General features: G+C 35.0%; 1 protein-coding gene across 1 annotated transcript; it reads left to right on the forward strand.

The window, feature by feature from the left end:
• Window positions 1-181: 181 nt before the first annotated feature.
• On the forward strand, window positions 182-24,778 carry LOC120413221 (neuroligin-4, Y-linked). Its single transcript, XM_039573947.2, has 2 exons — window positions 182-970; window positions 23,257-24,778. The coding sequence occupies exons 1-2, from the start codon at window positions 565-567 to the stop codon at window positions 24,735-24,737; spliced, it is 1,887 nt and encodes a 628-aa protein (XP_039429881.1). The 5' UTR covers window positions 182-564; the 3' UTR covers window positions 24,738-24,778.
• The last annotated feature ends 449 nt before the right edge of the window (window positions 24,779-25,227 follow it).

Genomic DNA, 25,227 nt, shown 5'->3' on the forward strand with positions numbered 1-25,227 from the left:
TAGACGATCTATAAGGATAAAATCTGAACAGAGTGACCAAAACCACCCTTCTCAACGGTCCCCAGAAGGTACCTTCAGAGAGATCGCGTGACTCACGACGTTTGCTGACGACTTCGTCGACGGTTGCACTCCAACCCTCCCAGAACGGAGCAAAGAGTCCTTTTGTAGTCGGAATTCCCGGCCCGCCCGAGGTTCTGCCTCATTCGACGTTCAGTGCTCGGTCCGTTCGGGTTGCCGATTCCAGTGCTCTGGCTCTCGTGGCGCGCAAAACAAGGATTAACTACACTGCTCCAGTATTGTTTTATAGGTTACCAGTCTCATTTTGTTTGTTGGGTGGTTTGATTTATACCAACAGAGAAAGAAGAGTCGGGTGTCCGGAGTGCCGCCGTTCTGGTTTGTGTTGTTTTATGTTACCTGGTGCCGTTGTTCCCATTTCTGGGCCGATTCCGTTACCCGGGTTGTTTATGGCCTGAAAACCAAACGAATGCAATTTTCGGAATCTGTTCTGCATGTGGTGGTGTAAAGTGTTTCAAGACCCCGGATCCGGACGCACATCGACGCACAATGACCCCGAATCGACTGGTGCGACTGCTCGCGCTGGTGCTCCTCGTCCACCGGTCAACCTGTGCCCGCGACCCGCCAACGGTGGAGATCCCCGGCCAGGGCATGGTCATGGGAACGTTCATGAAGATGTTTAGAACTCAACGGGTCGTGGCGTACCTCGGAATTCCGTACGCCCAGGCACCGATCAACGAGAAGCGGTTCACTCCGCCGGTTGTGGACAATCTCCCTGCCTGGGAGGGAACCAAAAACGCGTCCACCTTTGGGCCCCAGTGTTGGCCCTCGCCGCGGGAAACCCATCGCCGACATAACCAGCTGTTTCTGGAGCTGATCCAGGCGGGAGCCGTTGACGAAGGAGAAAAGCAGTACGACGAGGATTGTCTGTTCCTGAACATCTACGTGCCGGACTGTGAGTATAATCGAGGATAGTTGTTGAACACGTGACTTTGTAACAATATTAGTTTGGGCTCGTAAAAAAAAGTAAAGTTTTGGTGTTCCTCTTAAAATTGCACAATTTCAAAAAATAAAACAAAACATTTTTATTTTCAATACAGTTCGGCAGCCTATTACAGATTTCATTTTGGATTAGTGAAGCAAACTGGTAAAGTGAAAATAGAAGGAAATTAAAATATGTTGCAATATAAAGGGTTTTTTTGTGACAACATTCATGTTGAATACATTTTTGATGCTACGTGATTTCAAACATTTATTCCGTATTATTTTTATTTTCTATCAAATTAGTGTCTTCTGAAGGGAATTGACTTTGGAAATTAACCCTCTAAAACCCAAATTTCTATTCATGAATTTTAATTTTTCCCTTGTTCAGGAGGTCAACTTGAGAACCTTTGGTTCTAAGAAAAACTTTATTTCTCCTGTTTTATGTTTTTCTTGTTGAATTTTAAGAATTTTAATTTGCATTCATGATGTTTAGTTCTTTTTTTCCTGTAGTAATTGGCTACCACCTTTTGCCTTTCCCGTTTTTCATGATTTTACAGTCACTTTTTAATTTTTTTCTGCTCGTTTTTTTTACAAAACGTCAAAAATACGTAGATTCATAGTCTCCATATTTATTTAGCATTAGCATTAGCATTAGCATTTGGAGGACGCCCCACCACCGGAAGGCTCCACAACGCTTATCCCACTGTTTGGTGTGGTTGTATTAGACCCTCATCCGGAACAATAATCCAACACAGGAGATACCATGTCTTCATCTTTTGATGAGTGTGTAATACAACCCAGGGCATAAGGGGGTCCAGGCCGGGTCCAAGCTATCCTCAGGGATGGGGAGGATCGTTAGTAAACACCTATCTAAAGTGCGCAAGGACCCCTACGTCACCTTAGTGGTATAGATGTTTGTAGGGAGGTTTTGGACTCAATGTTAGTGGGAGAGGTAGAACCCTAGGATACACCTCGAAAGGCATTGCGGGTTGGTTGCAACAGTATTCCTAATTCCAGTCTAGGCTCACCAAGTCGCCATGGCCTAGTGGTTAGCATTTTTGCTTACCAATCCAAAGGACGGGGGTTCGAACCCCGCCTCCAGCAACTTTGATTTTTCGTTCATATTCAGCATTTCAAGTATTTCTATGTCCTTAACTTTCTCGATGGGAGCAGATGGGAATCGAACCCAGAACCATTCGCTTGCTAAGCGAACACCGTAACCAGTCAGCCACGGCCGCTCCTTATTCATAGTCTCCATATTTATTTATGCATAAAATATTGGAAAAGATTGTAAAAAACACAGCAAAAAAATACATTTTTAAAAACATTGGCAAAGTCGCAGAAAACTAGTCAAAATTTCAACATTGATATTTTCAAAAATTTCAAAAGTTTTTCTTTCTAGTGCTTTTTGAAGATCTAACATTGCACAGTGGGAAAAAAGGGCCCAAAAAATTACCGCAACATGATTTCACGCAAACCATCGATTGCTATACACCAAAAGCTTCGTTTTTGCACCAGGAACAATAATCCGATGAAAAATCGCACTGCACGGACCGGTGGCCGGAGTACTGGCCACCGGAAGATCCGGATTTTTGGAAAAAGTGTCAGATTATTCCAATTGTGAACTGATAAGCTTTCTTCTACCATGAAAAGTCATGCAAAACGATCCTAGAATAATATTAAATACCATAGGACCCATCGGAACCGGTTCCACCGATCTCCGGTGGCCACATCCGGAACCGCATTAGGAAACAGTGTTTACCAGTCATGCGACGTATCAAACTTCTTGATTTTCGATGGATAGTATCCTTAAAATGTATTTATACCTCCGGTGACCGGTTCCCAGGTTCTCCGGTGGCCACATCCGAAGATCATATTTGGCAAATTCCTGAAACCACTCTTGCGACATATCAAACTTCATGTTTTCAAGAGGGGAGTGTATAACTCATGTCCCCATCCAAAATCAAGAAGTTTGAAACGTCGCATGACTGGTTAACATTGGTGGATTGGTTGAAAAGTTATTTTTTGCAATTTTTTAGATCGAAGCTCGCCTAGGGTCGTAGTTGGGTTATAAAGGATTAACAAAAGATAGAAGAATCCGAAAAAAAACAAATTTAACAGTTCGTGCAAAAGTGTTTTTGATTAATCAAGATTTCTTATCATGAACATGAACAAAATTCACAAGTGTCACGAGTTCATGCTTTTTATTAATGCAAATATGAAAAATTTATTTGGTTCGCAAATTTACGCAGTAAATTTTCCCCATGAATGAATTTATGAAATCACGTTATTAATTTATGAAACTCATTCATGATGTATAGTGATACTAATGTGGTCAGGAAAAAAATGATTGTTCGTAGGCATGATTTTGGTCCAATAAACTATATTGCCTTTTTTTGTTATTGAATCCACCTTTAGTTAGGGGTATTCAAAAACACTTAAAAATCAAAAAATAAAATGTAGTCTGTTGCAAAAAATCCCGAAATCATAAAAAGTATCCCAAAAATCAAAACATAAAAATAGTTGCAAGCCATTCACCCATCCACCATCTTTCTTATATCTCGCTTACTTTTTCAAATGGTCCTTTGAGCATAGGAAATCCATGGCGCATTGCTTGTTTTGAAAATGTAATCTAGATATTATACTTTGAAATCTTTAAATTATCCAAAAATATGTGAAAGGAGTTCAAGTTCAAGTTCAAAAAATTCACAAATGTTTAATTTTTTAACATTGGAAATATGAGTCGCGGTTTTCGAGCCAGCAACTAATTGTCCAATTTCGATAGTTATAAAGAAATTTCTAAGCCACTAGCAAGAAATATTTTCGGAAATGGACAAAGATGGACACAATTTCAAAATATCAACAAAATTCCTAAATTATTATTTTTTTAATATAAAAATTGAAATTACAAGCCTAGGTTTCAACATTTGGAAGAAAAAAGTGTTTTAAAGTGTATTTTACACGCGTTCAGTTACTTTCAAATCATTATTTTCAAAATATCGAGGTATTGACGGAAATTGTTTTAACGTGAAAAAAGTTAACTTTTCGTGGGACTGCACATTGGTATTTCAAGAAAATTTAAAATGTTTTCAAAGGGGTTAAAAAATGCTAAATATGATTATAAACGCAGGAAAATGCATTTTAACTGGTTTTCAGTTAATTAAACTTGAAATTTTATTTAAATTTTGAAGTTTTTCGAAAAAATATTTGTTTTGCCGGCTTAATTCACATTGAAACATTAAAATAATTGAAAAAAATGCATTACGGATTTTTAAATTTGTATTACGAACATTTTTTTCCGAAAACGCAAAATCGATCTGAAAATTCCTTCAAAAGAGTTTCGAATATTTACATACCGTCATCTGGGACGAATCGGGACTACAGTATGAATATGGAGAGCAGTTTTTAGAGAGCTTAAAAGCTTGAAATTTAGAAACCGATGTACTATTTTTGTTGTTCTGTGTCTGTTCTATCCGAAACCAGATAAAAAAATATCCAAATATTGTGAAGTAATGAGGCTAAAAAAGCTGTCCCAATTCGCCCATGGTGACGGTACCATTTTTGTATGGACATCTACCAAAATTGTATAGAAACTTGTATGGGTGAACCAAAGGCAAGATGGGGTTTTTGGTCGTAGAGAAGGCACCCAAAAAGTATGAACCAAATAAAAAAAAATACAAAAAAATAATATTGCTCGAAATCGGCGGATTTTATACAGAATTGCAAAATTTATTTTCATAAATTCATTGAAATTTTACCAATTTTTCACATTAGCATAACTGTTATATTGTAAAAAGCATTTGTATCAATCTTTTGAATATTATGCTCGATATTTTAAATTAAGTTTTAATTTAAAACTTGTCAAAAAATTAAACAGTTGGATAGTAGAGTTTGGCATGATTATTACTAAAACGAACAAAATACAGTTGTGGCAACTAGCTCATTTGTGGAATATCAGATATATCAGCGAATATCAGACATAAGTTCAATAAATCGTTTCTATAAATCAACTTATAAAGTCCCTACCACAGTTTCAGTCTTCAAGCCCTAGCCAAAATACCGCGTGGCATCGAAGAAATGTAGGTTAAAGACCTCATTCATAACATGAAGGCTTGCATCACCCAAACTTAATTCCACCCCTGCACAAAACACCAGACTGTTGTACATGACTTTGTGCGATTGTTTATTTCTTGCGTGACTTCTTTTCCGCGCCAAAAACTCGGCTCTAAACTTGGTAAAAGTTTTCCCGGGAAAAAAAACCCGGAGTTCAATGTTTTGGCAACGCATAACGGATAATCTTCGGTGTCACTCGTTGCATTCCAGCACGAAAGTGAGCGATTCTCTGGGAAAAGTGGGGCAAATCGGGACTACAGTATGAGTCGGTGCATTAGTTAAATTCACTTAGATTTTCACAGAAATTTGATGATTATTTAAGTATTGTTTTTTTTATTGATTTCTTGAGGAGTTAAGCAATTTAAACTGGCCTGCACAAAAAAAAAACCCCACTTGAAATAATTTCCAGCGAAATCTCGTGGCAAAAAAGCATCAAGGAAATTCCAAGCAACTGTTTTCCACATTTTCCACCCGATTAGTCGCGCTTTTTTTTTCGTGCCAGTTTTAAATTACCGAGAAAATCGTCCATATATAGGAGGGAGCCACTGCCGCATTCCTTACATCAAAGATTATAATCACAACACTTTTTTGTAAAGCGGAGTAAAGCTTAAGTTGAGGCCAAAGTGAACAACATAAGTAGGCGCGGTGAACGGAAATCAAGTGTTTGGAACTCACACGTAAGTTTCCCTGCTTGATTGTAACCTAGTTAGTGTTTTCCGTTTGCCATTTCGCGCGCTCCACTGACCTTTAAGGTTGTTGGAACTAAAATTACTAAATTTTGTAGGTTATCATACAGGGTAAAGCGTGCTTTTTGACAAATGTTGTTTGATCATAATAATCACCGACGTAAATTTGCTGATAAGTGTAATGACCCTCCTTTTTGGCCCCTTCAGAGATTCAAATCTTTCACCTTCGAGGATGGTTCCGGCAATTTCGACCACCGTTGGCGGAAATTACAGGCTGTTGCGGGTTTTGGGTGGGTTGAGACTAAAGCTTAATGATTGATGGTAAACACGTGTTTGGTGGCGTCCGGGAAAACTTTCGCCCAAGGGTCATAGTATTTAGTTCATGCGCGATAAAAAATGAAAAAAAAACCGCCGGAATATGTGCGTGTTTTTGCAAAATTAAACAATTTTTAACCTGTGGCAAGTGTGTGGTGACACCAAAAACCACCAAACTGGGTCATATTATATCTTGGGCCGAAGTGGCGACGAACTGGGAAATTTCATACAAGTACTAATAACACCCTAAGTGGTTTGGAGGAAGAAGTTTTCTTTCTTCTTTGTGGTGAAGTTTTGATTTTTCTTGTGCAGGCGGTAGTACTTCAAAACAACACTTAAGTGGCAATTTTGTTTCGTGTGACCTAAACTGCAGTGAAATTATTTATTTAGTCAGCTTTGATTTAACAAATTGTCGCGATTTAAAACAAAAAAAGTCAAGAGTTGATTCAACGCAAACATTTTGTTGGTTATATTCAACAAAATATTTTGTTGAATCAACTCTCGTACAGGCTGTCCCGCCCATGTGGATCAATCGGACCGCGCACTGGACTCACAATCCAGAGGTTGCTGGTTCGAATCCCGCGGCGGGCGCTCTAAAATTTTTGTGTAAATATGGGTAACCGACGCCGTCACTCCGTGCCGTACTCAAACACTTAGGAGCCCAGGGCGGCGAAGTCCTTGTAGTTAAAAAGGAAGACACTAGTGGTTGGTACATACTTGCAATAGTGGCTGACAGCTATAAAGTCAACTTCGTTTTTTTTTTTACAGGCTGATTTTACAAAATATTTTTCTGCGTGTAGAGCGGTTTTTTCGACTGTCAAAAAATAGTTGTTATTTTAAAGGTCTTATAAACTATTGTGTTTCATATGTTTATGGAACCCGTTAAAAAAAACTCTGGAAATTTATATGGAGATTTGAAAATTTTGTTCATTTTTCGAAAGAGTTTCATGCCAAGGAAAATATTTTTTGTATTTTTGTCTGTGAAGAATGTTTAAAAAAGGATTTACATTAATTGTGAACCAAAGCTTTACAAAGTGATAAAAAAGTGTGATTGAGTCAAATATTAGCAGAGGACCTACCCAAGCAACATTGATTAATCGCTTGACACAGTTTTCTTTGAAAACATATTTCACTTTGGAACCAACCGACCAGCCAACATTCTGTCACAGCTCAGTGATTCAATGGTCGGAAAAACAATGAAACATTATTTACCAGTCCCCAGTTTTCATGCGCGAATTTGAAGAAACTAACCCACCTACCCTTGGTCCTGGCGAAGACCAGGGACTATCCAAAGGATGCAATAAACCTTTGTTGCTTTCCATTTCTTCGTCACAGGTTTACCCTAAATTGCATACGATGTTGCACAGTAAAAATGTGTGCTTTTTACAGTTATTCTTAAACATACTTTATTTAAGTAACAAATTTTAAAGGCATCGAACAAGGAGGCTCATTAACTGGGCCACTTATTCACCCGCGAGTACGACAACCGGGTGCAGGAAAAGTCACAAATTTGTGTGGAGGGAGAAGTCGAAACAGACGGAAAACTAAATGACTTGACCACGGGGTTTTGTGGTTTTTTCAACCCCTCTCGGGGGAAGCTAATGGCCTCACGGTAGAAAGCCAAGAGCGAGGTTATAATAATTCACCCGAGTGGCCGGAAGTCAGCGACGACGACGACGTCGCGACGGTTCGCTTGGGGCCGAGGGCGGAAACGGACGTTGAATTAATATGACGGGGATTTTTTTTTTTTCGCGGCGCGGATCATCAGGTTATGAACGGTGCTCTCGGACGAGTTGCAGAACTAGTGTTTTTTAGGTTTGAAAACCAAGTGAATACGAGTTTTGAACAAATTATGTTGCATTGGAGAGCATTTGGGTCATTCTCCGCCAACTCACATAACAGTTGTCCCGGATCACGAATTCGAGCTCCATTTTTCGATATCTCGTGGCTGTGCGACCCCTTTCATTTTTGAATATGCGAAAAAAGTCGTGTTTTTCAATAATTTGCTGCCTGAAATGAATATGACATGGCAATTTGGTGTCAAAGAGACTTTTATGTAAAATTTGACGCCCGATTTGATGGCGTACTCGAAACACGTATTTTTCATCGAAAATAATGCGAAAAAAGTTTTCAAACTCTGCAATTTTACGTTACTCACCTGTAAAAATATTTGAGCATGTAATTTTAAAAGAAATTTAATGTACCTTTTGAATCTGTTATATCCCGGAAGGATCATTTTTTTAAATTTTAAACACTTTTTTACATTTTAAAATTATGTGTTTTTGTAACTTTGCAGGTTTTCTTTCAGAGTGTAACAATATTGTACAAAGTTGTAGAGCAGATAATTAAAATAAATGTTATATAAACGTAAAGGGGTTTGCTTGTCAGCATCACGAATTATCGCGATTTCACTAGTTTTTTTTTTAAAAAAAGTTACTTTTTTGGTTTTTCTTTGTTTTGTCATTCGTGTCTGTCACGAGTGACTTAAACGGCCATCGACGACAAACTTTTTTTCGTAAAATAGCGATAACTCGTATTTTTTCGATATTAAGTACACCATTTCGTGTAATTTCGTTCCGATTTCGTGTGAGTTGGTAGAGAAGAATTATGCTACACCCAAACGGCGGTCGCATGATTGTGATGCATGGCGGCATGAAAGTATCTGCATGAAAACTGTCCTCATGCATTTTTTGCGATTTAGGGGTATGACATTTTTACCCGTTACCGACAATTATCGATATTACCGACGGCTGTATTTCACTGTATTTCACAAAAAAAAAACCCTTTACAGAATGAGGATTGAACCACCAACTTCTTGGTTATTGATCCGACACGCTACCACAGCGCCATGGACGCTTGATAAGTTGTGAGAGACCGAGCACTAACATATCCTTCTTTCTGGAGTGTTGCTCGGGGACGCACCAGCATTATATGTGTTGGTGAGAACTGCAGATCGCTGAAATGTTTACACGCGGGCAAAAATGATCTACGGGCTTGCTGCAAAAAATGTTATAAAATGTGACATTTTCTGCAGCAAATCCACTATTGCAGATTTTGAGTTATATTTTTCCTTTGGGTGTATAAGGCTTAAAAAATCACTTTCGTTGATTATTTGATTGCTGTTTTTTTAATGATTCTTTTAATTAAAAATGTTGCCGTTGATTTTTGTAAGGCACTTTAAGGCTTTCTAGAAATTTCGAATTTTGTTTAAAACATTTTGTGAAAGGCTTTTTCTAAATATTTTTCCAAAAATATTGTGTCCTATTCCAAGGTCATATCCAGGAATTTTAGGTGCTCACTTCTAGAGTTTTTTTTTAAAATATGTCCTATAAATATATGATACACAATAGCTTATATGACCTTTGAAAAAAAAACTCCAGACTTCATCTTTTTTTTCACATTTTTTAGCTTAGGCAAGAAAACATAATAAATTCATAGAATACTTTCTCGCGCCCCCTATTCGATTTACGCTTTTATGACCTCGAAAACAGATTGCACAAGTAAAATCATTTGTTTCCAAACAAATAAGGCTGATGTAAATTTTAATAAAAGCTTTGTAATAGTGTAAATTGAATTTTCAAGCAACTTTTCCATTAAAATGTTGAAATTGTGTGTTGTAATTTTAAAAACTTTGAATTTTTTTGTTGAATTGGCCTTTAAAGCATTTAGAATATGTATGCGGAGTTTTTTTTATTTAGTATATGTAACAATCCAGAAAGAGGTAAAATGTAGATGACGCATTTTAAAATTAAAAATGCTTGTAAATGAGTTGTAATGAATTCAAATTTCAAAATTGCCACGGTGAGTTTGCATACATTCAAATTAAACGTTAAATTATTGACTGATGGATTTTAAAAAGATGATTGTCCGTAGAAAGCATTTAAAAAATGCTTAAGGTCGTAGAAAGTGTCCCTCACTTTTGGGTCGATGATGGTTTTGAATTCAGGGTCCAGAAATAGTAAATTGAAATGAAAAAAAAAATCACGATATGTAAAATGCTTCTACAAACAATATGAAGAAAACCATTTTTTGATTGAAACATTCTGAATCAAAATTTGAAGGTTTTTCTAAAAGAAACATGGATGCCAAATGGCCGATCTGGAATGATGCCTTCCAGAACCTTAACAAGCTAATAACAAAAACATCCACTTAACCTCACTACCAACATTACGCCAGCACGTTCATTACACGTGCGTAGCGTGTCAAAAATAAAACCCCAAATACTGCCACCATGTTCCTTTTTTTTAAATAATTTCACACCACGCGGCGCTGACTTTGACGCGAATGTAGGTTTGTAGTGCAAAATAATACTTTCGCTGGCACCCCAACTTTCAGTTGCCATAGAAAGTAGCCGCGTTTTGAATTTTATCGATTTAAATTTTCTACAAAATACCCGTCCCCCTTTCCCGCTTCCAATGCTTTGGAACGGGCTCAACAAGTTTATTAAGTGAATTGAGGAGAGAGAAACTTCGAACATCGATTAGTGCACGCGGCACTCGAAATAAGTTGTTTGAACTTTGATGCGTGGCCAGCCACGTGGCAGCGGAAACAGCTCGGCTAAATACTGAAAAAGTCTTTCCGTCAGTAATTGGCGCGTGAAAGTTTGCTGAAAAAGGCAAACTTTTCCGCGGTTTATGCGTGCTGAACTTGATCCCCACACGGTTGTAGTCGAACAAAGGATATTGGATCAGACTTGAAGTGGTCTGCCGTTGGCATTGAAAAGACTTTTCAACTTTAATTGACTTTATCTGTAAGGTGGATCTAACTTGAAATGGGCCAGGAATTTCCATCAGTTGATCGGATAACGCTAGAGGACTTGTTTGGGAGGAGAAAACAAAAGTGCTTTTTCAGGCCATCAATTTCGTTCAAATTCTGGCTTCTGGCGTGATTTGTCGTTCATTAGCATTTTTATGAGAGGTGGCACCTTTAGTATGCATATTTATCACCCTCCAAAGGATCCTGTGTTACACAACACTTTCGTTCGTGGTACAAATGACTTCGTTCCGAAAATGGCCGGCGCAGGACATCGTTAATGAGTTTCGGTCCGGTCAACCAACGCGTCCAAGGTCAGCGGGTTTCTTCGGCCATCCCACGGCGAAGGAGGATTGGTCCTTTTGTATTTCAGACACATTATATAAAACAATTAGCCGAACTGCTGCCTCGCAGTGATGTTGCTGAACCGGCCAAAGAATGTCAAATAGAAGTCAAGTTCAAGCTGAAGGATTCTTCGGTCGTTGATGACCGGGGCTCGCGATTTCCGTTTCGATATCGAAGAACTATTTTGGTCTAGAGATTGTAGGAGGCATGCAATGTAATCAGTTTGTCGTTATCGAAATTCCAACGAATAATGGACTTTGGAATGAGCTTCAGTTGACCTTGTATGCACAGAAATAACAAATAATCATGGAGCAAATACAAAAATATGTGTGGTTTGAAGAAATCAGGACTGTCAAACGGGACGCATGTTGCGAATTGGGACAGCTATTTTAGCCTTGTTAGTAAAGTAAATCTTTCCCTGTTCCTGAGGGGAACACCCTTGAAGAGTATCGGGGCCGGCATTTACAAAGCGGATTCAGTGGCAATTTCATTACTAAGCAATCGAATCCAGAAGGGAAAAGATCACCAGTTATGTTGGTCCGAGCCGGGATTTGAACCACGATCTACCGCTTACGAGGCGGAAGCGTTACCACTGGGCTACGTGGCTCGGCCTTGTTACTGCACCATATTTGGATACTTTTGATTAGTTTCGGATAGATCAAATGCAGAACAGCAAAAAAAAGTGCATCGTTATCCGAATATCAAACTTTTAAGTGCATTGAATACTGTTGTCCCTATTCTGACTGTAGTCCCGATTCGCTCCAGTTGACGCTATCAAGCTTAATTTACCAATGATGTTCAATGATACATAATACAGTTTTTGAACCCAATAATATAAATTAATTTTACTTTAACAAAACCTCGAAAATTTCAAGAAAACAAAATCCAAAATATGTCTTTAAACTCAAAATCTCGTCAAATCTATAAATTTATTTAATAAAAATCCTAAACTTTGAACTTTTATTAGGTTTCTTCAATTTTATTTTAAGTTTTTGCCTTAACCGTCCTTCATTTTTTCTGGCAATTATTTATTGTTATTTTTGAGATCACGGATCGTAAATAGACGTGAAACTTGAGGATTTTATTATCGATTCATTGAAATTATGTCAAATATTAAAATTTTGCCTATTTTGAAAAGGGGTAGGGGCGTCATAAATGCACGCACAAATGTTTCAGAAACGAGAATAAATGATTTAGAAAGACAAGGGTGCCCAGAATATGGATTTTTTTTTAAAACCTCGCCCCACAAGCGCCAAATATGAGCAAAATCGATAAACATTTAGTGCATCTCCAGCGCTGGTGGCAAACATCGAAGCAAATCAAATTTGCACCCGACGTCAACCCCACCGCGGTACCTGTCGCGGTAGCAAATTTGCTCTCAGTTCTTCGGGATTTCCCGGTATTCAGCCTGTTTGCTACCGCATCAAATGAAATTATGCACGGAAAATCGAATCAAGCACGGAAAAAAATTACAAAAATTCAAAGAGTTTATTTTTTTTTAAGATTTGAAAAATTAAAAAAACTTAAAAAATTAAATAAAAAAATTAAATTTTAATTTTTTTTAATTTCTAAAATTTTTTGAAAAAAAATAAAAAAATTTAAAAATTAAAAAAAAAAATTTAAAAAATTAAAAAAATAAAAATATAAGGCCGTTGCAAATATTTTTCAAAATTTATGGCGGGGGCCCCATAAACTTCGCCCTAAAAAATCAGGGGCAAAAAATTGTTTTTGGAAAACTTCAAACTTTTGATGAAAATTAAAGTTTAATCAACTGAAAACCAGTTAAAATGCATTTCCTGCGTTTAAAATTATATCTAGCATTTTTTTTTTATTTTCATAAAATACCAATTTACAGTCTGACGAACAGTTTTTTTTCGCGAAAGCAACTGGGCGATGTAATTAGATGTAATAAGATATTTTATATTTTTTTGCATTTGGGTAATTCTCCGCCAACTCACACAACAGTTGCCCCGACCCCTCTTCGATTTGCGTGAAACTTTGTCCTAAGGGGTAACTTTTGTCCCTGATCACGAATCCGAGGTCCGTTTTTTGATATCTCGTGACGGAGGGGCGGTACGACCCCTTCCATTTTTGAACATGCGAAAAAAGAGGTGTTTTTCAATAATTTGCAGCCTGAAACGGTGATGAGATAGAAATTTGGTGTCAAAGGGACTTTTATGTAAAATTAGACGCCCGATTGGATGGCGTACTCAGAATTCCGAAAAAACGTATTTTTCATCGAAAAAAACACTAAAAAAGTTTTAAAAATTTTCCCATTTTCCGTTACTCGACTGTAAAAAATTTTGGAACATGTCATTTTATGGGAAATTTAATGTACTTTTCGAATCTACATTGTCCCAGAAGGGTCATTTTTTCATTTAGAACAAAATTTTTCATTTTAAAATTTCGTGTTTTTTCTAACTTTGCAGGGTTATTTTTTAGAGTGTAACAATGTTCTACAAAGTTGTAGAGCAGACAATTACAAAAAATTTGATATATAGACATAAGGGGTTTGCTTATAAACATCACGAGTTATCGCGATTTTACGAAAAAAAGTTTTGAAAAAGTTGGTCGTCATCGATCATGGCCGTTCATGGTCACCCGCGACAAACACGGACGACGAAACAAAGAGAAACGCAAAAAGTAACTTTTTCAAAACTTTTTTTTCGTAAAATCGCGATAACTTGTGATGTTTATAAGCAAACCCCTTATGTCTATATATCAAAATTTTTGTAATTGTCTGCTCTACAACTTTGTAGAACATTGTTACACTCTAAAAAATAACCCTGCAAAGTTAGGAAAAAACACGAAATTTTAAAATGAAAAATTTTGTTCTAAATGAAAAAATTACCCTTCTGGGACAATGTAGATTCGAAAAGTACATTAAATTTCCCATAAAATGACATGTTCCAAAATTTTTTACAGTCGAGTAACGGAAAATAGGAGAATTTTTAAAACTTTTTTAGTGTTTTTTTCGATGAAAAATACGTTTTTTCGGAATTCTGAGTACGCCATCAAATCGGGCGTCTAATTTTACATAAAAGTCCCTTTGACACCAAATTTCTATCTCATCACCGTTTCAGGCTGCAAATTATTGAAAAACACCTCTTTTTTCGCATGTTCAAAAATGGAAGGGGTCGTACCGCCCCTCCGTCACGAGATATCAAAAAACGGACCTCGGATTCGTGATCAGGGACAAAAGTTACCCCTTAGGACAAAGTTTCACGCAAATCGAAGAGGGGTCGGGGCAACTTTTCCCGATTTCGTGTGAGTTGGTAGAGAATTACCCATTTAAATTTTTTTTAATTCAGAAATTCGAAAAATTTAAAAATCAGAAATTTAAAAATTCCAAAATTGAAAAGTTTTAAAATTTAAAGATTTTAAAATTAAATGCAATTAAAAAAACAAAATTTAAAAAAAAATCTAAAATTTTGAATTCTATATACATTTTATAATTATTTTTTATTAAATTGATAGATTATCTATCTGTTTTAATTTGTTGAAGATTTATTTTTAATTTTGTTTCCTTTTTAATTTTGGGTTTTTCGTTATTATTTTAAAACAATCTTAATTTTTTTTTATATTGAAAAAAAAATAATCAATGAATAAAAAAACAAAAATTAAGAAATATTGTTTAAATAAGAGCGAAAAAGCCAAAATTCAAAAGGAGCCAAAATTAATCGTCAACAAATTAAAACAGATAGAAAATCCATCAATTTAAAAAAAAAACATAATTTTAAAATCTGAGAATTTCAGAATTTTAGATTTTTTTTTTTTGTTTTTAGTTTTTTTTATTTCTAAATTTCGGAATTTTTATTTTGTTCATGTTTGCTCTCATCAACCAGAGCAGCGTCCAAAAATCTCCAAACACGCATTCAATCTTTGCTCCCGGCTTGCCGGTACTTGTCGGGTATCAGAAAATGAGTACCCGACAGGTACCGACACATATATTTCTTCTACAGATGAACTTGAGATCAAATTTGGTACCTGCTTTGCTACGCGCGGTGGGAGACTCGAGAGCAAATTTGGTGGAAATCAAATCGGGTAGCAAATTGTTGAGCTTTCGACATTTTCGAAAAATGAAATTCTTCAAAATTTTCAATAGTTTTATAAACTTTTAGCATTTCTAGGCATGAATCAACGCATAATTAACGAGGTAAACGAGAGCAAAGAATGAAAAAAACCCATATTTGCCATCCGCGGTGGGCTTGTTTCGGTGGCAAATTTGCTACCCTAGGGTGGGAATGACGGAGATTTTTAAAGGTTGCAAATTTGATCTCGGCATTCATGAGCCAGCGCTGGAGATGCCTTAATTATTTATCAAATAATCAATTTATTATTATAAGTGAGCTCTAATTCATCAAAATTTTCGTAAATATTTATTCCTCACACAAAACTTTGAGAAATTTTCTACACTCAACCCCCGGTGGTTGGTCACTTTTTCGTTTGACACTTTTTTAGTTTGTACCCCGTTGGTTGGTCAAAGTCAAACTAAAAAGTGACGAACTGTCACTTTTTACACGGCGCTAACGCACACTATCAAAACAAATGTTTGATAGTGTGTGTGAAATTCGTGTAAAAGGGGTGTCAAACTAAAAAGTGACCCCGTTCGTTTGACAACAGTTGGTGTCAAACCATCGGGGTTTGAGTGTACATGTATTTATAGTAAACGTGCAGAAACCCTTAGCTGTCTCAATTTGACTTTTGCTGCCATCATTTCAGGGTCGATTGTCATACACGGACATAAACCCCCTTGTACAGGTCTTGCATCCTTCCGCAGCAACAAATTGCCATAATTCCGCAGCAAAATTGCTCTCCAAAAACTCCACGTATAGTAAAACTACTAGTCCGACCTTCGACGCATTCTGCCTGCCAACCAGCCAGCCTGACATTTATGAAGAAGCACGGGACCTTCGCCGAAAATCGTTCCCATAATCACGTGGCAGCAACTTTGTACAAACTATGCAGAAAACCTCGGCGAATATTATACACACGGAACATTTCGGGAGTCAGATATGATTTCCTCGAACTTGCCCAAGTCGTGGAACAATCTAAACTATCCGATCGAAGTAAAACTTTGTATCCTTGACTGTATCAGAAGATTTTCTTCAATGTTGCTACCTGATGGTTTGCTGACTGCCAAGGAAAGTCAACGCTAATGAAATTTATATACAGCAAATTGTTTCACCTCGAAAATCAATATGCAAATTGTGATGTATACTGAATCCCTGTATTACATTTTTCATAGGGCACAAAATAAACACGCGACCCAAAACGACGCGAACTGTTGTGTAGAGGTGAGGAGATTTCCTTTGCGCGTTACATCCAGTTGAATTTGGAGTCTTTGTTACTGTTGCTCCTTCAACAGTTCAATTCTGATTTGTGTTATAATAATATAATACACATATTTTTTTTCTAACTTCTAAAGCTTCTTCAAAGTGACCCAATTGTAGATTTTTTGTTCTCAATTTCCCCACCACAATTAGAAGCCACCCCAATCGAGCACTAAACCGCTACATAACCGTCCAAATTGGTTTTTAATTGAGCTGTTAAATTTAGTTATACCCACCAGCGCGAGTCCCCCCTCGGCATGAACTCAAAAGTTTGAATAATTTTCGCCACCGGTCGTCGGTTGTCGTCTGTTTCATGACGGGTCACGTGGCTCCGTGCGGTTTTGCCGGACGAACCCGTTGCACCCATTAACCCTCTACTGCCCAAATTTTTTTTTTCGAAAATTTTTATTTTTCCCGTGTTCAGGAGGTCATTTTGAGCAACTTTTGTTCTACAAAAAACTTTACTTCTCTTGTTTTATGTTTTTCTTGTTTCATTTTTAGTATTTTAATTTGCATTTATCTTGTTTAGTTTAAATTTGTTTTTGGTAGTACTTGGCCTACTCTACCACCTCCTATCATTACATTTGGCTTATCTAATTTTCTCATGTTTTTACAGTAACTTTTTCCATTTTTTGCATGTTTTTCACATTTTCTGCTATACAATGGAACCATTATCATTTAACTTCTAAATAAATGCGTAGAGGCATAGTCTGGGGCACCAGAAAAATTACTGCATACTTCTTTTTACTTAAAATATAGGAAATGTTAGTAAAAAACACAGCCAAAGTTGACCCCTAAAAAAATGACATTTTTAAAAACATTGGCAAAGTCACATAAAACAAGTCAAACTTCCAACCCTAAAATTTTCCAAAATTTTAAAAGTTCTTCTTTCCAATGCTTTTTGAAGATCAAAAATTGGTTGAAAAATTGATTTTAGGCGATTTTTTAAATCGAAGCCCGTCTAGAGGCGGGGTTGGGTTGTAGAGGGTTAATCGCGACTCTTCTCCTCGCCCTTTAGAGTATTGCGTGACTAATCTAATTGTGCGGCATGCAACACTTCTCTATAGAGTCCATCTTTGGTGACTAACGACTACTTGAGCTGGCAACAAATAGGCAAAAAAAAACTTCGAGTTGCATTTTGTAGAAAAAGGTGCAAGAAATTTCATAAATTTCATATAAATGTAAACCTTAAACGTCACTTGGAAAGGAGAGCCATATAAAATTTACAATTTAAAATTAGCTAACTTCAGCTTAAATTTGAGCTAGATTAACCAATTTCGAATCTGTAAAATAGCAGACCCTGATTGCTAGTTCGCTAGACATAAACGTGAGTCTATCTTTCTGTCCAGTTGCTATGAAACTCGGCTTTTCTTGGTATTTCGTGCTTCTTTAATATTTTATGTGAAAAATTGGTTATTTAAAAAAAATACTTTTCCTAGATTAACCGACAACTGATGTTTTTTTGAATTTGCAGATGTATAGTATTTTTAAATTAAAATATTAGGGACTAAAACAAAATCCACCAGTGTTGGGCTTATAGCAAGAAATCTGTAAAGTCCAGAAATGAATTTAAGTAAACTGTCCCAATTCACCTTCAGCTTGGATTTTCTTGGTATTTCGTACTTATTTAATTATTTCAAGTATTTAAAGTATTGAAAGTATTAAAAGTATTAAAAGTATTAAAAGTATTAAAAGTATTAAAAGTATTAAAAGTATTAAAAGTATTAAAAGTATTAAAAGTATTAAAAGTATTAAAAGTATTAAAAGTATTAAAAGTATTAAAAGTATTAAAAGTATTTAAGGATTAAAAGTATTAAAAGTATTAAAAGTATTAAAATTATTAAAAGTATTAAAAGTATTAAAAGTATTAAAAGTATTAAAAGTATTAAAAGTATTAAAAGTATTAAAAGTATTAAAAGTATTAAAAGTATTAAAAGTATTAAAAGTATTTAAAGTATTTAAAGTATTTAAAGTATTAAAAGTATTAAAAGTATTTAAAAATTAAAAGTATTAAAAGTATTAAAAGTATTAAAATTATTAAAAGTATTAAAAGTATTAAAAGTATTAAAAGTATTAAAAGTATTAAAAGTATTAAAAGTATTAAAAGTATTAAAAGTATTAAAAGTATTAAAATTATTAAAAGTATTAAAAGTATTAAAAGTATTAAAAGTATCAAAAGTATTAAAAGTATTAAAAGTATTAAAAGTATTTAAAGTATTTAAAGTATTTAAAGTATTTAAAGTATTAAAAGTATTAAAAGTATTTAAAGTATTTAAAGTATTTAAAGTATTTAAAGTATTTAAAGTATTTAAAGTATTTAAAGTATTTAAAGTATTTAAAGTATTTAAAGTATTTAAAGTATTTAAAGTATTAAAAGTATTAAAAGTATTTAAGGATTAAAAGTATTAAAAGTATTAAAAGTATTTCAAGTATTTAAAGTATTTAAAGTATTTAAAGTATTTAAAGTATTTAAAGTATTTAAAGTATTTAAAGTATTTCAAGTATTTCAAGTATTTCAAGTATTTCAAGTATTTCAAGTATTTCAAGTATTTCAAGTATTTAAAGTATTTAAAGTTTTTAAAATATTTAAAGTATTTAAAGTATTAGAAGTATTAAAAGTATTAAAAGTATTTAAAGTATTTAAAGTATTTAAAGTATTTAAAGTATTTAAAGTATTTCAAGTATTTCAAGTATTTCAAGTATTTAAAGTATTTCAAGTATTTAAAGTATTTCAAGTATTTCAAGTATTTCAAGTATTTCAAGTATTTCAAGTATTTAAAGTATTTAAAGTATTTAAAGTATTTAAAGTATTTAAAGTATTTAAAGTATTTAAAGTATTTGAAGTATTTAAAGCATTTAAAGTATTTCAAGTATTTCAAGTATTTCAAGTATTTCAAGTATTTCAAGTATTTCAAGTATTTCAAGTATTTCAAGTATTTCAAGTATTTCAAGTATTTAAAGTATTAAAAGTATTAAAAGTATTCAAAGTATTTAAAGTATTTAAAGTATTTAAAGTTTTTAAAGTTTTTAAAGTATTTAAAGTATTTAAAGTATTTAAAGTATTAAAAGTATTTAAAGTATTTAAAATATTTCAAGTATTTCAAGTATTTCAAGTATTTCAAGTATTTCAAGTATTTCAAGTATTTCATTTATTTCAGGTATTTAAAGTATTTCAAGTATTTAAAGTATTTAAAGTATTTAAAGTATTTAAAGTATTTGAAGTATTTAAAGTATTTAAATTATTTAAAGTATTTAAAGTATTTCAAGTATTTCAAGTATTTCAAGTATTTCAAGTATTTCAAGTATTTCAAGTATTTCAAGTATTTCAAGTATTTCAAGTATTTAAAGTATTTCAAGTATTTCAAGTATTTAAAGTATTTAAAGTATTTCAAGTATTTCAAGTATTTCAAGTATTTCAAGTATTTAAAGTATTTGAAGTATTTCAAGTATTTCAAGTATTTCAAGTATTTCAAGTATTTAAAGTATTTAAAGTATTTAAAGTATTTAAAGTATTTAAAGTATTTAAAGTATTTAAAGTATTTAAAGTATTTAAAGTATTTAAAGTATTTAAAGTATTAAAAGTATTTAAAGTATTTAAAGTATTTAAAGTATTTAAAGTATTTAAAGTATTTAAAGTATTTAAAGTATATAAAGTATTTAAAGTAATTAAAGTATTTAAAGTATTTAAAGTATTTAAATACTTTAAAGTATTTAAAATATTTCAAGTATGTCAAGTATTTCAAGTATTTCAAGTATTTCAAGTATTTAAATTATTTAAAGTATTTAAAGTATTTAAAGTATTTAATGTATTTAAAGTATTTAAAGTATTTAAAGTATTTGAAGTATTTAAAGTATTTTAGGTATTTAAAGTATTTAAAGAATTTAAAGTATTTTAAGTATTTTAAGTATTTTAAGTATTTAAAATATTTAAAGTATTTAAAATATTTAAAATATTTAAAGTATTTAAAGTATTTAAAGTATTAAAAGTATTTTAAGTGTTTTAGGTATTTAAAGAATTTAAAATATTTAAGCTAATTACATTGCTCATAACTGAAAACATAATATTTTTTCAGTGTAGTATAGTAACCTGGATAGTAAATTAGCTTATATCTGTAAGCCCATACATCCAATTGAAATGTGGTCAAAGACAAACTTATGGGAAATTGGACGAGCTTTTCGGTAAAAATATTTTTGAGACTGAAAAATCAAGTCTGTCATATAGAAATTGCCAAAAACCATCAAAAAACCTATTTTTTCAACAATTTTATTTTTAAAACCGCTGTAACTTCACAAGGATTGGACTTAGGACAATGGTCAATATGAAGACTTTTATGTAAAATTGTCTGGAGAATCGACTCTCAAGTTCGGTTTTTGAAAATTTTGACGTTTAGAGCACTTTTCAAAAAAACAGTTTCAGTAAATGATTTTTGTATTTTTTTTAGGTGAGTTGCTCCATCCTGCATTTTTCGTGAGTCTTTTTGTAACATCTTAGGCTATTTTCACAAAAAAATTGAACGAAAAAAAATCGTGGGCTCACCTTCAAATTTGACTTTTAAACTTAAAAATCAAAAAATCTCATAAAAGTGGAGTGTTTTTTTGTTTCAGTGTATTTTTTTCGGAAAGCCCATCAAATTTCCTACAAGTTTGTCTTTGACCACTTTTTGATACGATGCAACGGCTTCGAGATACAGCAATATTTAAATTACGAAATACAAAAATATTTAAAACACTTACGCCCTTCTCAAATGTCATTATCGAGTGTAACTGGCTCCATATACACAAAAATGGCTTATATAAGCGTAGGATAGCATATCTACAAAGTTTCATTGAAATCGGAGAGGGTCGGGTACTACCGATTCCCTATTTGACATGGAATTGCTCGTATTTAAAGTATTTTAAGTATTTTAAGGGGTTACATACATGTAAATCGTCAAAAATGTCAGAGGTTGGTATGAGTACACATTCAAACTTTTTTTTAAATCTTTTTGCAGGGCATTTAAATATACATTTTCATCTATTAACAAAATAAATATGAAGACATTTGGATGTACCATTGCCGAGATATAGCTATTTTAAGCTAGCAGTTTCAAAAAACGGGTGCCACGATATCTCAACACTGCCTTGACCAAATCAGCTCAAAGCTTTTGGTAAAGACTCGTTAAACCGGTCCTGTGTGCATGACGAAGGCCGATTTTCAAAAAGATTATTTTAAAAAAAGATAAAAATATTTTTGTGTTTTTCATATAAAAAATCGTCAATTTTTGATTTTTGTATTTAAAAAAAAAGCAAAATTTTAAAATCGGGCTTCGTCATGCACACGGGATATATCTTGAGAGTCTTCACCCTGAATTTCAGCCAATTTGGTCCATCCCATCTCGAGATATCGTGGCACCCGTAAATCAACTTGGTGTTTAGAGAAAAACGTTCACAAAGTTTGACAGTTCGCTTTGCGCATGGCAAAAATGTGAACTTGAATCGTTTCTTACTCAGTTCAGTCACGAAATATCTTCATGAAACTTTCAGGAGTGATTGAAAATAATCTTATTAGTAAATTAGTGAATATTCTGAAATTTGAAATTTTGTGATTTTTTTCATGTATAAGTAGTATTTTAAGTATTTTAAGTATTTTAAGTATTTTAAGTATTTTAAGTATTTTAAGTATTTTAAGTATTTTAAGTATTTTAATTATTTTAAGTATTTTAATTATTTTAAGTATTTTAAGTATTTTAAGTAACTTAAGTATTTTAAGTATATTTGGTTAAACATAGATTTGGTTGGTTGTTTTATATTTTTGTATTGTTTTGGTAAATAGAACCAGCTTTGAAAGCAGCAATAGAAGAAAAACGATTTACTTTTTAACTTTTTAGTTAGAGTTTCTAGCTTTAGAAACTGATTTGAACTGTCAAATTCACGTTTTTTTTAAGGATTTTGATTTTTTAAATAGTAGGATGAAGAAATACCTTAAGACATTTAGTCTTGAAATGCGAATTTGAACAAATCCTTTATTTTAGTATTTTAGTAGGTATTTATTACTTTAATCACAATTGTGTTCCCAAACAAGTTTACTTCTAAATCAATTCATGGCAATACAAGCCATTATGCAGATAACAACCATCAAAAGATAAAAAAAAAACTTTTGATTTTCGCATGAGCTCAAGGCCTACATGCATTGCAAGAAAAATAAGGAATATTTTTAAAGGAATGCTATTTTAAAGACCAATTTGAACAAAAATGCTTGCGGTACAAGTTTACAAATTGTTTTCCCATCGAGTCCAGTAAGCATTGGGAAATTATCCTAATTAATTCACAAGTTAGTGAATCAATCAAGTAATACTAATCTTGTTCTTAGTCACGTTGACTTCCATTCGACACATTGAATCATTAAGTTACTTGAAGTTTAATTATTGACCCTTTTCTTCCGATTCAGTTGTCAGCTAGTCACGAAAATCAATTAAGTTGAAATTCGATGTTGATTTTGTAGATGTCCACAGAAATCATTCTACCTAATGATTACATTTTAGACACGCACAGCCCGGTAAATGTGCTCTTGAAGTACTTCTTGAAAGACTTTAATTGAATTATCCAGATGAAGAATTCATTGAATGGTCTAATTACATCCCCAAAACCAACAATAAGACTTAGTCACGTGATCAAACTGCACCCAACGTGAAGAGACACTAATGTAACCCTTTCCTTCTTTCTCCTCTCCCCAGCAACGATGCCAACCGAGGGATACTCGGTGCTGGTTTGGTTCCCCACCGGTGACTTTGACGGGGACACCCCGTTTATGCTGAACCCGTTCCAGATGGTGTTCAAGCAGAAGCTGATCGTCATCACGGTGCAGTACCGGTTGGGGATCTTTGGCTTCCTGACGACGATGGACGGCGAGGCGCCAGGGAACTTTGGACTGATGGACCAATCGGCGGCGCTGCTGTGGATCAAACGGAACGTCAAGCTGTTCAACGGGAACGAGGCGTCGGTGACGTTGGTGGGCCATGGGACGGGCGGAGTTTGTGTGGGGTTGCATTTGACGTCGGGGGAGTGGACGGAGGAGATGTTCCATAAGGCGATTATCATGTCCGGGAGCGTGCTGCTGGATTCGATGGTCAAGATGCCGAGCTATTATGGACCGGGGTTGGATGAGATTGCGACGGCGTTTGGATGTTTTCGGAAGCCGACGTCCAGTTTGGTTGATTGTTTGAGGCGCGTTGGAGGGCAGATATTGGCGGAGAATTCACCGGTCGTTGACTGGGGTCCGGTTGTGGACAGCGGGTTGAGTAACATTACGACACCGTTTATACCGGAGTTGCCGATGATGTTGGTGCACCAGGGCAAGCTGAGGAAGGTGCCGCTGTTGATTGGCCATACGGACATGGAGGAGGGCCTGGAGTTGGCTATGGGTGACATGCTGGAGCACGGGATTGGAGCGGAGATGTTTGAGACGTTGCTTGGGGATGCCGTAATGATGGACCTCTCTCAGGTGGAGTTTAACGATACGGTTTGCGGTGGCAACATGGAGTCCGTGCTGGAAGCCGTCCACTACCAGTACAAACCATACCCGGCTACAACGGATCCAATGATTTTAAGAAGGCGATACATTGAGTTCGCAACGGAACGCAAGTACGTGGCACCGACGATCGAACTGGCAATGCACATGAGTCAGCAGGCTGAAACGTACGTGTACCGGTTCGACATCAAGCCCCGAACGGAAGCCGCCGTCAAGGACATTCCCGACTGGATGGGCGTGCCGCACAACTTTGAGCTGATCTTCCTTTGGGGTCTTCCGTACTGGCTGGCGCTGGCCGACCAGATGCAGTGGGACAGCGCGGACAAACGCGTCGCGGACATCGTCATGACGCTGTGGGCCAACTTTGCAAAGTACACCAACCCAACGCAGGTCGGAGTGTACATCAAGTGGGATCAGTTTACGATGGACGAGCCGGGCGTGCTGATCATCGATCGATCGTTCAACATGTCCGACCACACCACGATGAGCTTCAGCGCGGTCAAATTCTGGAACCATTACTACCCGAACGTGATCAGCTTTGCGGCGCAGTGCTGCAACGCGACGTACGCGGCCGACGGCGCTCCGGCGATGTTTAGTAGTTCCCTAGTTGGTAGTGTGCTAGTAGTGAATTTTATATTGTTACAATCATTTATTTATATGCAAATAGAGTATTTTTTCCAGACGTAACCAGACGGGAGCGAAAGCTGGGACAAATTGAGGGGGTTGGCTTTATTGTATCACAGTCCTTTGCAAATGAACAGATCTCAACGAAAACCGGTAATGGATTTTATTTGATTTTTTTAGATTTGGATAAAATTATTAGGGGGTTTCCATACGACTACAGAAGACATGTTGCGTCAATGATTACGTTAGGGGAAATATACCCTTTCTAATCAAACTCCTATCTTCATCATATGGAGAGTTTGATGCTCGATTAAAGCTCCAAAAATACAATTTAGGCTATGACTTACCAGCAACATCAAAAAAACAAAGGCGCCAAGTTTTTTGACGTTTGACTTTTGACGACCCATTCCAATGGAAGGCTGAAGAAAACCGAGCGAGAAGCAAAGGCACCAACAACACTAGCAGCGGCCTAAAATGAAGCTTATATTGCTGATATTATTGTTTACAGCGATAAAGCTTATTTTTCTGAGTACAATGTCCCTTTGTACGACCA

Source organism: Culex pipiens, chromosome 3 (assembly GCF_016801865.2).
Source record: "Culex pipiens pallens isolate TS chromosome 3, TS_CPP_V2, whole genome shotgun sequence".
Classification (NCBI taxonomy): Eukaryota; Metazoa; Arthropoda; class Insecta; order Diptera; family Culicidae; genus Culex; species Culex pipiens.